Source organism: Chlamydotis macqueenii, chromosome 3 (assembly GCF_036417535.1).
Source record: "Chlamydotis macqueenii isolate bChlMac1 chromosome 3, bChlMac1.mat, whole genome shotgun sequence".
In the NCBI taxonomy this organism is placed as follows: Eukaryota; Metazoa; Chordata; class Aves; order Otidiformes; family Otididae; genus Chlamydotis; species Chlamydotis macqueenii.
Window position 1 is genome coordinate 100,498,489 of NC_141558.1, and position 15,034 is coordinate 100,513,522.

At 36.1% G+C, this 15,034-nt stretch overlaps 1 protein-coding gene across 20 annotated transcripts in view; it reads right to left on the reverse strand.

Annotated features, from left to right (window-relative positions):
• AFDN (afadin, adherens junction formation factor) overlaps positions 1-15,034 on the reverse strand; it is a 127,062-nt gene that overhangs the window by 51,667 nt on the left and 60,361 nt on the right. For 13 of the 20 annotated variants that reach the window (XM_086743855.1, XM_086743848.1, XM_086743856.1 and 10 more), the window contains 6 exons: positions 10,807-10,868; positions 9,719-9,924; positions 6,352-6,372; positions 5,464-5,609; positions 3,050-3,144; positions 11-276 (listed from right to left, as the gene is read on the reverse strand). In XM_086743855.1, the coding sequence (XP_086599981.1) occupies positions 11-276; positions 3,050-3,144; positions 5,464-5,609; positions 6,352-6,372; positions 9,719-9,924; positions 10,807-10,868 (796 nt within the window). The remainder of the gene's footprint in view (positions 1-10; positions 277-3,049; positions 3,145-5,463; positions 5,610-6,351; positions 6,373-9,718; positions 9,925-10,806; positions 10,869-15,034) is intronic. The other 7 variants (XM_086743861.1, XM_086743860.1, XM_086743852.1 and 4 more) reach the window with 1 other exon arrangement.

Below are 15,034 nucleotides of genomic sequence, written 5' to 3' on the forward strand. Positions count from 1 at the left end.
ACACACTCACCTGCACTATTCTGCTCAAGTGGCAATCAGCAGCCAATTCCAAACCTTGTTTTTCTGCCCAGGCTTCAATATGGCCCAACTGCTGACGAACAATAGCCCCCCAATAATGTGAACACAACCCTGAATCTGGGGCTGTAACTAATCTGTTAAAAAGCCACATGTTGATAAAATGAAACAGCTGGGAGAAGAGCTGTATAGTCAGAGCAGCATTCACTCTACATCGTCGCAAGAGGGACATAGCTCCAGTCAATGTATGCAGCACATCATCTACAGAGATAAAACAAAAAAGTAAATCACATTCACATATTGCAATGTACAATTGACATCTAACTCAATTTGGTGAACACTAGGTGGAACCTATATGTATTTAATTTACACACACTTTCAGAAATAAATTTACTGTTTCATGGTTTTGAAGATGAAGCAACATTAAACTGAGAGCTGAAATAAGTTTTTGAACTCCTGAAATTAAAATAAAATCTTCTGAGGAAATATTTAGTACACAACTATATCATCGGTTGTATCTGACACTTAAATCATGTCCTCCTTTGAGTAAACTAATTTTCCGTTATTTTTAATAACAAGTTATTTTTAATAATTTCCGTTATTTTTAATAACAAGATTAAAACTTTATACTCTACTGTTTCAAATGCATATTGCAATTATTCCGCAGCTCGTTGCAGTTAAAAAACAAATTGTATTAAAAAATTTCAGCAAAAACTATTTGCATTCCATGAGGTACTTAAACTGCAGAATGCATCTCCTGTTTACATATTCTTTTTAAAAATATTATTAAAATTTCCTTTTGCCCATTAGTTCACTGCAATATTATGTAAGGAGCAATAGAGTCTTCCTGTTCATCCTTATGTGCTTTCTGGTGGAATATATAAATGCAAGTAGAACATTTATCTCCAAGCCTTCTTTTAAAGCAATACTTTCATCTGAAATCTCTATTGAAGAGATCACCAAATTAATTTCTTTATCATTGAAACACAGGATTGTGACTGAAAAAAAAAAAAAAAAAAAATCTGTGTGTTATAGGACAGGAATCTATAAAGCAGCTCAAAAATAACTGAAATAATGAACATCATGTGCCTTTATTCCTGTATCAGTTTGCGACTTTTTCAGGGTTCGTGTTCCAGAAAGTTCTCTCTCTTACAGTATAGGGCACTAAAACCAAACCAGTATATATTTATATTCTTCCTTCAATGTTCAGTGCAGGAAAAAAGCAATTGCAGGAGGCTTAATACCCAAAAGACCAGAAAGTATGTATGAATTTTGTATAAATACTCTTTGTAGTTGAACAGAATGACTGCACTTAATAGCTCTGCAGATCTTTATGTCAATTATTCAGAATGCCACCATCTTCTTAACTCTTCCTAACCTATCCCTGGTTAATCCCTTCAAAACTTGAACATTTTCCAGTTTTCCATTTTCTCCTTTAGTCATCAGGCTACATCATGTAAGAGGCTCTCACACTTTCCCCATGAAAAGCAGAACAGGGAGTCCTATCTCAGAGGCATGCACATGAACGTGTTCAGCATGGAAAACAACAAGAGGCGGCGGAAGTCTGAACACAGTCACTGAGCTGAGATTACAGGCATAGTGGGATAGCACACATGACCAGAACGCTCTGATGGACAGAAACAGCCCAGGAAGGATGACATTGCTGCAAAGCACTATCATATTTAAAGTATCGTGGCAGGGATCCCTGACATGAGTCTACAAGGCCACTCAGCTTAACTTTACTACCTGGGAAAGTACTTTGCCAGAGTCTCCCGCAGCATCCTTATAGTGAAATTGCTGAGATAAGGACTGGATAAGTAGATAATGTAGGTAGAGAACTGGCTAGACCACTGGACTTGGTGGATTTGTACATACGAAGTCCAGTTTGCAGTCAGCTATTAGTGGCTTCCCTCATGGATTGAGGCTGAGACTGATACTGTTGAATGACTTTATTAATGACCTAAGTGACTGGATGGAGTGCATTCTCAGCAAATTCACAGATGATACCAAGCTGAGGGGGGAAATATTGATACACTGAAGGGCAGCAGTATTTTTCAGAAGGGCCTCAGTAGGCTGGAGAAATGGGCTGACAGAACTTCAGAAAGTTCAAAGGCAACTGCCAAAACCTGCATCTGAGAAAGGAAAAGTCTATGCAACAGTATAAGCTAAGGGCCGTTTGGACAGAAAGCAGACCTGTTGAAAATGATGTTGAGATCCTGGTAAATGAAGCTGAATGTGATTAAGCAGCGTGCCCTTGCTTGAAAGGTAGCCAGTTGCATACTAAGCTTAAGTTAGCAGCAGTGAAGCTAGTAGAAGAGAGGGAAGCAGTCCCTCCTACACATTCAGCATTTGTGAGACGACTGACACCAGTTCCAGTTTTAGACCTCCCAGCACAAGGAAGATACCAATTTAATGGAGCAAATTCAGCAGAGAGCCACCAAGATTATTAGTGGATTGGAGGAAAAGGACATAAAAGAGGGACAGAGGAGTGGATTTGGTTCATCCTGGGGCAAGAGAAGGCTAAGGGCACAGCTTATTGCTGTCTTCATCTATTTAATGGGAGGGTTCAGAACAAGATTGCTCTCAAAGGCGCACGGTGACAGCACAGAACAACAGACAAACACACACAAAAATTGCAACAGGGAAATTCCAGTCAGATATAGGAAAAGTATTTTCACCATAAGAATGGTCAAACAATGGAATAAGTTACTCAAGTATGTTGTAGGATCTCCATCCCTCAGTGGAAATTAAAAATTCAGCTGGGCAATACTCTGAACAACCTGATTCAGTTGTACCTGCCTTAAGGAAAACACTGGATTCCCTCGAAACTAAATTATTCCATGATTTGCAAACCCCATACAGGTAATCTGAATGTCCCTACTGTTCTTTCTTTTCATCCATACAAAATTGATTCAAACAATTACACACAGGTTAGGGCAACTTATAAATGTCATATCACTGTTAAGAAAAATTCTGTTTATTACTAATTAATTGTATAGCTTAGAAGACATAAGAAAAGATCAAGTAGTCTAACCTATTTTAGGCCTTTGAGGATTATTTTCCTCTGGATCATCAAGGAATGCTGGCATGTAATTATTAAGCTCTGACTGCAGACAATGAACCAGGTACCTAGAAGGGAAATGGGGGGGGAAAAAAAAGAAAAAATTTAAAATCCTACATGTGTTCATTATGAATGCTTCTAAGGAAAAGAGATCTGTCAAAGTACAAGATTCCTGAAATCACAGTGTTACGTATGTGACTACAGGGAACCAAATAATACTTTGAGAGAGACCAGTTCTCCCATATCTTTCCTAGAAATGCTAGGAAAAAAAATTAGGTGGTCAGGGAACAAATACAGCCAATTTAATGCAGTATCGCTACCACACTTGTAAGCAAAGGTCGTATACTACATAAAGAGATGCTGTCAGACCATACTTTGGTTCTGTAAGATTGCAAAAACTATTTTTTTTCCAAACAGAAATACACTTTTCTCCTTTTTAAAATCTACTAAGAGTAGAATTAAAAAAAAAAAACAAAACCAAACTAATTCTCCTATTCTGACCCAATGCACAAGATCCCAAAACAGCTCTAGTGTTCTGTGTAAACAATTTTTGTATTCTTGTATTTTTCTTGCCTTTAACTACAGTGACATGAAAAGCCTGTTCTAGTATTCTCTCTCTTCTAATAATAAAACATTTTAAACACTCTTTTTGACAATTCGTTTATACATTTTCTGTTAAGAACTGAAACTAAACAGGAATCAAATTGTAATCACATATACAAAGGAAAACATTTCATGGCTTTTTACACCTCTCCTGTCTTGTTTCACTGGCAACATTTGTAATGAAATACCCTAAATTGCGAGAAAATAAAAGCCATGGCAATTTCAAGCAATTCTGGTGCATGCCAGTTGTTACCATCAAATAATATTTTCACAGCAGATTTCTTTCTTTTCATGCTTCTGTTGTGCTTTTTCATTTGTCTTCTAAATATATATTCCACAGTTCTGTTCTACAAAAGTTTCATATATCCATTTAAATCTTCCATGTCACAGTGTACTTAGGGGAGAATTCACACACAACTGAAATTCAGAATGGATTTTGCACCCAGCCTGCTCATCATGTACAGGGAAAAATACAGTGCCATTCCCTCCTAGCCACAGAAATATTCTGTCTTTAATGACTTTCTAGCAAATTGAAGTAGGAAAGAGTTGTTTCCAGACACTAATCCAAAACACTAACCTGTGGCAAAAATGGCATAGCTTCATTAACAGTTAGTAATTTAGAGGTGCTAAAAAAAAAAAAAAAAATTGAAAAACTTCGTCTGAATAGCTACTTGCTATACCCTATTTTCCCACAATTCACCAACAGGAAAAAAAAAAAAAATATGTGGGAGTACACACAAAGTGGTTTGGTGCTTCACTGACACCTTTCAAAAGTCCAGAAAGCAATGACAAGATTTTACAAACCACATTCACATACTATATGCTGCTCTTTAGAGCAATACAGCCCCCCTTAAAGCTAAACAGCTAAGCATGGTTAGGTCTCACAATCCTGTTACAGTATAAGAAGAGGAAAGATGATATTCCATGCTATCACAGAAATATGAAAGACTGTATTTAAAACAGACACCCTACAAGTGGGGGAAGGCCAGGTATGAGTCTCCCAAGGTACACTGGCACTTCTCTAAACATTAGTTTCAGAGGCACAAATTTGCTGAGAAAAACTTGTTCAATACTGGCTTAGGGCAGGGGAGGGGAAATCTTAATATGTACACAAGTCAAGCCTTTATTGTTGATTAGTACTGTGCTCATTCAATGTTGTTATTTTTGTTTGAGGACCCTTTCCTTGGAGGACTTCTCTTCCCATTGGACACTACATTCAATTTTTCTTTTAACCAGTACTGCAATTGCCCGAGTTGACTAGCATAGGTTGATTTTACTCCAGGCCAAAACCTGTCATTATGTTTTTAATTGTGCATAAAACCCCACTGTGCAAATTGCTATTTATAAGAGTTATAAAAGGAGCAGATTCTTAATATAATTAGAAGCCCTTAAAGAGTGTAAGGTTAATTACTTTAGAGACCTACAAATATTTAAGCTTATGTATTTGTATATTAACAGCAAAAATAACCTTTGCTCACATCTCCATAAAAACCTTAAATTAAGAGAAAGCAATCAACACAAACTAAATTAAAGAAATAGTTCCCTAAAATTTTCATTTGCAGTCTCAGCTATCACAAGAACAGCTAACACGTGAAACTTCTTGCAGAGCCCAGTGACCCATACTCATAAATCTAAATATCTGTCTAAAGAAGTAAGTCTAGCCTCTCTTATAAGTCCTCCTGTCAGATATTTAAAAATATACAAAAGGCATTATTGCTATGTCTAAAATTTGTTTCTCTGGTTTTTAGAATATGTTAAGTGAAACAGAAGTTTGATAACCTTACTTGAATGCCATCTGAACCAAGTGTGCCAAAACATCTTGCGCATCCACAGTAATTCGGCTGAGATCTCGGTCTTGCTTTATGAAATTCAGTAATTCAGACGCATTTGCCATCCAAAAGGCAAGTGCCCCAGCAATATTCTTCTGTTTCTGCAAGTAGAAAGAAGCAAGAAATAACATGTGGAAATAGTTTTCTATAAAGCATGGCAGCTTAAAAAGGCTCCAAAAGATAGACCAGTACCTTTCCCCATTTCACCAAACATATCTCAGATACCAGATATTTGCAAAATGTTTATGTGTAATATTGCAATTGCTGTAACTGGTTAAGTTCAATTTTAACACATTCACTGAACATACAAAATTCTGCTAAATTGCCAATAGCCATATCAATAAAGCCACGGCATAAGCATCTACTTACATAGCGCTAAGAGCTTAGCGGAATGCAGTATCTGGTAATCTGTGCACATTCAAGCGCATGTTCACTACTGCCCACTGCCACCCTGATACTGCGCTCACTGGCTTTTGACACCAGGTGATTCAGTATCAAGTACTGATCTATCTCACCATCTCCCGACCACAAATGCCAGGCCAGGCAACCTCAGATGAAATCCAAAGAATAGGAACCACAAACAACAAAAAAAGAAAATAAAGGGAAGAAAAAGAACTTTGGTCATTTCATATCCACATTGAAGTGCGTTAAGCAGAAATTATGGAATGCCGTAAAAGTTGCAAAGTCAAAAAAGGATTTTAGTACTGCATGTTCCAGTTGCTGAATGAGTGTTATGAACCGGTCAAGTCCAGCTGTTTGAGTATTGTATTTTGATATGGAAGCAGCATGAGAAACTGAGCTAAGCCAACATAGCTAGGATCAGTTCCCAGCAATATATCCTACCTGATCAACCTGGTCTACCTCCTGGAGAAAAACGGACGAAGGAAATCAAACAGAATAGAAGAAAGAAACTTGTGAACAATCATGATAGCTTTAGAAATCAAACACTAAATATGAAGGTACAACACTTACGCTCACAGTTATACACAGATGCATTAATCGGTAGCTACAATGCAGCTGAGCCCCTTTTAATAAATGAATTCTGCTAATAGGCTAGTAGCACAACAGCTAAGAACCGAAGTGCCCAGATGTCACAATTAATTCAGGGAATGCCCTTTACCAGTTGGCATCCCAGACTAGTTGGTTATTCCATGCTCAGTGCACCACAGAAACCCCGCAGAACTTCTTGCAGGCAAAGGGGTAACTACTCATACAAGTAACAGATCCAGGGAGCTATTTGCCTACACTGCTGCAATGAAGACAATGTACAAACAAACACAAAGCGGGATAGAAAGTCACCACCAGGAAAAAAAAAAAAACAAACAAACAAAACCCACCTAGAATATATTTAATACATGGCTTTTCAATTAAAGAACAAAAAGATAGTTTTAAACAACAAAAGAGAGTCAAATTAAATACTAAGCTGCTTAAACATTGGTACATAAAAGCTACACTGAGTTAAGAAAACAAAAAGCTCCATCAGATACATTTGTCTGATTATTTAAAACCGAGCTCTTACTTAACTCTTTTTGGCTTTCTATTTAGACTACACTCCCCCACCTGCAACACAGGGATCTTAGATGCAAAAAAATTTGACATGTCATTTGCTGTTACTATTATAATACTAGTTAGAGCTCAAAAAAAACCAAGTTGCCACTGCTTTTTTGTCTCTTCCCACTTTCCAACCAAGGCACTCTGAACTGACTGAAGATGTGTTGGCACAGAAAGGAGATGCTCCTTCTACAAACAAATGTTAAAATTTGCAGAGGATCAGAAATGTCATAGAATGATTTGAAAAAAGGATCAGGATACAAAAAAAAAAAAAAATGGCTCTTTTATATGAATTAAGTTTCTATTCCTAGATTTTTCTTGAAAGCACTGAGCCTCCTCATAGCTCTCTTCAATTTTATCCTTATCTCATATGAAGTCTTCTATAATATTTGCATATACTAATGCAAAGATTACAGAAGGTCACAGACTTAATTTGTTAGCAAGTACTTCCTGAGCAACTTCAGAAAGCTATGAAGTCTCCTTACAATCTAGGCAGGCAAAATGAGGATCTAAACAATTTATTTTACTCCCACAGTACAGCACAAGAGTTTCTGCACCTTCTTCTACTTCTGTTTTGGGTGCCTCTCTCCCCTTGCCTCCCACGTGACTTCTCTATCTTTCATACCCTCAGATTCCTTTAAGAGCAGGCATGCTTTACAGTCCAGACACACAAAAAAAAGCTATTGTAATACAGTGAATTATTACATGCTAGTTTAACTGTAACAGTCATCAATATAACCACTCATTCTACAGCTTAGATTAAGTAATTCGACTTAGCTAATACTGTTTATACTACACTAAGACAGGTCCAAGCTAATGACATTTTCCTGGTCAAGCTTTAGAATTGATGCAATTATTTGTCTCCAGCCTATTAACCTTCAAATTCACTGAATTTCTACCCTTTCATCACATTTGTAATTCTCCCTTTCCTCCAGCTTCTTCAGCATGACATTTGGAAGAATCTCCTCCTAGTTTTTTTTCAACCTCCAACTTTCAACAGTTTATTTCTTGCAACTAGATAACATCTTTCTTTGCTTTCCCACTGTACCAGTCTCTGTCACCTCAAGTCCTTTTGGGTTCATTGTTACTAGTTTACATTAGTTATACAAACCAACTGACTTTCTTTGATTCAGCCCTGTAACGTCCAGGTTATATTTAAAGTCTACCCTTTCATTGTTTCCTTTCCATTCTCACAACTAAATTCATAGAATAATAGACTTACTTATTGTTTATGTTCTGGCTCTTCGCATTTCATGTTCTCCACTACTGCTACAGTCTCCTCTCTGACTTTAACAAATTTGCTCTTCCACAGTCAGATTTTATTTTTAATAGCAGAACCTGAATATTTAACTTCTGATACCACTTCAATTTTATAAAATATCCATTTACTATGGCATCAAGACTCAAAGCAATGTATTAGGTTCTTCACTTCACATTCAAACCAACTTTCAAGCCTCTCCTCAGCTTCAGAACGTACACAAAAGGCTAGTCTTTGTTTTCTTACTGTAAACTGTATTAAACACTGGCATTCTCCCATTCTTTCTTGTGAAAGGCAGGAGTTTGCTGTAACTGTTTACAGACCTGTCTAATTATAACATTCTCCCTACTGAAAACTTCACTTAAATCTTTGCAAAACTTGAACAAAAGCTGAACAGTTTTTGTTTGCTGTGACTTTCATGCCACTCTCTTGTTCTTTTCTTTCCTCTACTCCCTTAAACAACCTGTTGTGTAACACTTGCATCGTAAATTCTCTCAAGCAGGACTGATGTGTTTGTTATGCTTGTACAGTGCATAGCACAGCAGGGTTCTTGCTCTATACAGGCTACTACGGCAGTACCTTTTGCAAACTATGTGTTTTAATAAATATAGAAATATATTTCAATTTTTCCTCTGAGGAAAAAACTGCAGACAAAGAAGTTACAATAATTAATGAGGATACCTGAACTAGCACTCCTTTTTCAGAAAATAACCATTACATTTTATCAACAGTTACACAATGCAAGGTATTGTCTGATTTCACAGACAACCCAGTGGATCTTATCCTGCATTCCTACACAAAACAGAACTCCCCGGTGCTTCTGTAGAAGTCTTGCACATATAACAGCAATAGCATCAGACTACATAGATGATGTTGGAACATTTGAGAAATTCTGTTGCTCTTTGTAAAGCAATTCTGTCAGGTTGGTTAAAAAAGTCCAGTTTTATTACCATTTTTTTGGTTAGAGAAGTTTTAAATTTTCATCCTGTTACTTTTACAAGTAATGTTTATTTTTAATATATTCCCTTCAAGCATTGATCAGCGCAAACAACTGCTGCCTATATGATATTCTTTAACACATCCAACTTGTTTTACAAGAGCTCACAGCCAGAAATGCTTGCAAAGACCTTACCTGCTAGAGAACAGAAGAGTAACTTCTTGTCAGAACACATATCTTCCGAGCAACAGTCCCTCCTTAACCTCCCACACTGCTCAGGAGTTTCTTACCACTCACATTATTCATTGACACAAAAGCAAACCTTCATATGGGCAACCAATGCAGGTATTAGTCTGACCCTTAACAATAGTTGGTTAAACACCAAGAAAAATATTAAAAAGGTTACCAGATACTCTAACAAGATGCATTTCATTCTTTTGACATGTTTTTGCAGAGAAACTCACCTGTATAACTCCTTCCATCATGTTCACCATCTTGTTGACTATTGCAATGACTTTGTGAGTGCGCTCAGTAGGAGTGATGTCAGGTCTGTACTGGCTTGACAATACATACCGACATGTCATATACAAAACATATGTAGGTGACAGCTTAAAATGAACTGTCGAGCTATTTGTGTAATTTATAATGGCAGATAAGAAGGCATCTTCAGCTGTAGAGAAAGAGAAAAAAAACACGTCATAAAGCCAAAGACAGAAAAAAAAAGAAATAAAGCAATCTAATAACTTGAGGCATAGAAGGTTTCTTTTTGGAGGAAGAGACATGGAGAGGGGTGCAACTTACAGGAATTGGAACTCTAAGTTGTTTATTATGTACTACAGTTCCTTAGGCACAATAACAACACATTTCTATATAAAGCTAGAAGATCTGATCATCAGGAAACATTTCTGTACTGCTTCCTATCTCTTTGCTAAAAATTTGCATCTTCAAGGGAACAGGAAAATGCAGGTTTGCTCTTGTCCATTCTACTCCTATAAAGCTCCCTCATTACAGGGAATTTTATACTAATAAAAATCTCTCTTTGCTTGCTCACAAATCTATTTAGTTTCAAAGATCTGAAGCCTAGACAATGGCTAGTATTGTATTTTTCTACCAGATCTGAGACCTTAAAAAAAAACCCAAGGACTAAGATAACAAAAAATAAAATTCTAAATGCAAATTTAATCAGATTTTATATTAAACAGATTTTAACCAAGATGTAGTCTATAATCCAAGGCACAGAGAACTGTATAGAAGAGAATGAATTCAATGTATTGTTGAGGAGATGGGATATTTTTTCACAGTTAAATTTGAATATCTGAAGATAAAGAATTGAGAAGCGATTAGAATTAGATATGCATGAATCTGCTTCAATACCCAAAGTGTCTGTTCATCCTCTCCAACAAAATACATTACTGGATAAGCTATCATCCGTTTACTCATTATTCTTTTCTATGTTTACTTAAGTTATCCTTAAGTTTTCAAACTGGCTGAAATATTACACTACAGAAAAACATGACAACAGGTTAGTGTTACAACTTCACAATTTACTCACAGCTTTCCCTGAATTCAATACTGGCAGGTAGTATCAGTTCAGGTCCATGGGTATCCTGAGATCTAAAAAAAAAAATAAATAAATAAATAAAAAGACAAAAATTGAAACTAACAATCCAGATGGATGATATTAATTCCACTGTAAAATGACACATTTCTCCAAATACACCAGTTCCAAATGCTGACACAACATCCTTCTCCAAAATGATCCTATTTTTACCTTTCCTCTAGAATCATTCAAGCTATATTTGCCTGCAACACAACAGATCAAAATACAGACTTGAACTCTGGAGTCTGTGATATTAATGAACATCCTTTGCTGACCTGTATGGCAGACTGATAGGAGCAGTTTGCCATCTGCCATTGACAAGATTCAAGTAACAAATTATTCATGGCCACATGAAAGAAAGTGAAAAGTCACCTGAAACATCAGCTCTGTTACAACAAAGGTACTTTGCTATCTTTAATGTCCCCAAAATTGATGCGAACTTGGTCAACTTCTCTGTTCTTTCTTCTGGTGAGGAGGGGGAAAAAGGTAAAATCTAGCCCCTACCCTCACCTGGCTGTTGCTATGCTATGTTAGGAAACAGCAGTAATTCCACGAGCCCCAGAACTATGTCCTCACTTAAACTGCCTGCAGTGCTCTTTCTTATCAGTACCTATCAGAGAATTCACAGAAAAGAAAAATGAACAGAAAATTGATTTTCTGGTGTATACAAAAGGTTAAGCATGTATTTCATTCCTCCCTTAAGCAAAAGCATAAATTGAGCTGTTCAGGCTCTGTAGTTAAGCACCTATTTTTAGGAAATATGTAAAAGCTTAACATCTGGTGCATGCAATAGCCATTTTTAACCACATGTAACACAATAGGTAGCTTTCTACTTTACCCAGCAACTTTGATAAAGAAAGGAATGTAATATGATTATATAAGCCTCATTCTCCTGAGAAATTTTAGTTATACACCAAACCAGAGATAGATGAATAAAGGCCTTCAGTGTCCTCTCTCCTTTAGTAAAAATCCACAAGATAACTTTGAAGGCTGAAGTCAAAAGATCTAGTTAAATTTTAGCATATTCAATCAAAAAAAAATGAGAGTATCTTTGAGTTTTGGTGGGGTTTTTTGTTTTGTTTTGTTTTTTAAACTTGCAAAAACTTAAACCAACTGAGAACTCTGTTATCAACTCAGCCGTCTAGATAATGCTTTATTATAAACAGAGCTCAGCAAAATGAAGTTCTGGGGAGCTGGAAGTTAAGAAACAGCAGGCACAGCAGGGCAATACGTACACGAGCTTCTGCCAGTTCAGTTACATTTCAAACATGACAGCAATGAGCTCTTTACGAAAAGCACTCAGTGTGTAAATTGTAGCATTTCCTCTGTTTTTATTGCTATAAATCTAGGATGAACTAATTTCTCCCTACCTCCACACTGTCACAAGTGCATCATCTTCACCAAGAACTTAATTACTTCTGTAGAAGGATAACTAATACTCACATAGCATAATCGTAATAGAACTACAGTGACAACTTGAGAGAAATTTTCAATCTGTCATTATAGGAATGGTAATAAGACAAAGAAATCTTTCCACAAACTGGCTGGTAAACCAGTGACAGATTTATCTGATGATTTATTTCATTCTCTTTAGAACAAAAAGATGGTAATCCCTTTCAGCACAGAGGAAGGAATGGGATTCTCAGTCTTCCCTCCAATTGAAGGGAAAGTGGCACAAGAGATAAGAACTGATAGAGTCGTGCAAGATTGCTTACAGAATTTTGGAAATTTGCCTTAAGAGAGAAATTAATATGAAGTTGGAAGAGGAAAGACTTCTTTTAAAAAATGTTGATTAAGTTTTACCTGTAAATTAGTTCTCTAGGAATAGATGCAGTAAGTCAATTTAGCTACCATAATACGAATTTCCTTGAAGTAACGTACCATTTTCTGCACATACAAAATAAATACTCTCTAATTAATTTTTGCAAATTGGAAATGTAAGCTAAAATAACTCTCTGTGCTTCTGATACAATAGCAGCTAACTAACCTGCTTTGTTACTGGATACATTTTAAGTATATATTGTCTTTGTGCTGTTGATTTTTTTTTAGAAAAATCCTCTCTATGGTGACCAAGTTCTCTGAGCTAAACCAGTCTGAAAGTCTAGTTAGAGTAGCTCTAGCAAGGCCATAAAATATTGATTGGGGGTTGCCTCCTCTCTAAGTACAGTGTCAGGTAATACTACACTACAAAATTCCTTTAAAAATAATGCATTCTCCAGATATTTCTGTATTCTCCTAGATTAATTGTCTGTGATAAACTGCATAAAAAATTAAAATATTCTGTCCTTGTGTGGTTGTTTTAGCCAGCACACTAACTATAAATAAGTTTTGTAAGGCATGTTAAAACTAGGAATGAGGTGTCTGCATTACATTAACATCACTCATATATCACTATTCTAATTTCCCACCAAACACACTTTTAAGAACTCCTGAAGGGTATCCAAGGCAAAAAAAAAAGTTTTTTTTTTCTTTTTTTATTATATGATTGCTTATGCTAATTGAAGTCAGTTAGATAACAAGGATGTATGATCACAATCCTTAACTAAACAGACATCATCTTTTATTTCACAGAATCACATTTCAATGAGAACAACTATACCTAATAAGTAAATTTGAGTTATGCTCTCAGATGTCAACTATTTTTTTTCTAGACACTAGAGATGAAAAAATAAGGCAGCCAAGTTCTAATCTTTAGTCTTCAATCCATTCAGTGAGTGACTGAGAGAAAGTCCTATTTGCCTTATTACTCATCTGTGAACAGCAGTAAGGAACACACACAAAAAGAACAGACAAGGACACTTAGTACAGAGGTGGATTAGGCGTACTGTAACAAGAACCTGGAATTGCTCAATGAAGGTTTCTTGGTTCTTCAAAGTAACACAAAAAGTTATTTTATTCCATGATTTCTGTCCTTAGAGTTTACAAAATGAGACCTGAGTATCCCAGAGGAAGTATAAATGAAGATCCACAAAACACATCCACAAAGGGGAAGAATTCAGTTTACTTGAGAAACTCATTGCCTGGCATTTCCTAATTTGACAGCCCGACTTTGATAATGTGTTTATCTCAATACAGTGAATACACCTGAGAAAGAACATGTGATAGAATGATTTATTTAGACAAATAGCTCTCAATGTAATCACACAACACATACTATACTATACATAAACAAGATATACACAGAAATAAAATACCAATTTCAACGCCGGTGATAAAGATATCTGTGGTTTTAGCTATCACAAATCTAAATGTAATTTGGATGCCTCTTTAAAAACACTTTCTGCAAGCAAGTATCAAGGTGAAAAAAAACCCCGTGTATAATAACAGTAAGACTAGCAGGTGTATTCTCTTCAGAATTCTTCAGAATTTTAAAAGTTTTTAAAAAAACAAAGTAAAGCCAAGATGCAGCTCACAGAAGCCTCTGTATTTTGATATATACAACTATAGCACAAGATAATCCTCTTTATAACAAGTGCTCTTGCTGAAAGGCAGAAATACAGAAATTCAATAATATTCATACACCTACAAATGTACAGCTAGAACTCAAGAAATACTGACAGTAGAAGCCTCAAGAACTTCTGACAGGCTATAAAAAGTTCACAAAGAAGTTTTGTTTATCTTTTAACAGAGGGAAATTACAGTTAAAACAGAAGTAATTCAACAAGGCGGAGTTAAACCTTCAGCAACCTTAATAAAAATAGTTCTGAAAAAGACACTCAAGATGCCCAGGCACTCTGACAAGAGTGTGCAGAGTAGAATTGAGTTGTATTCTACCGGAACTTCACTGAAAGCATTTAAAAAGATGTCTCTGGTACAAAACACTAGAACACCAAGAATTCAGTTCAGGCGGAAGCACAATTTTCTGCCGTTTTTTTTCCTACCACTCACATCTCTGAACTCTGTTTTCTGTCTAGTGAATAATAAATCCACCTAAAGGTTCTAGAAACGTCATACTAGAAGCTTTGCAACCTGAATCACTGCCCTTTTCAACCCTGCAGCACACTTACCTTACCTTTCATCCATTTATCATAGCAGTTCATCCAAATTTAAAAGCTGACTTACATAGACAGCAATACAATCTTGCATTTTCCTTAAAATTTGAAAAGAATTCTTTTCATAGAATCTCTGGAGATCATCTGGTCCAACTTCTCTGTTCAAAAAAAGGGTCAACTAGAGCAAG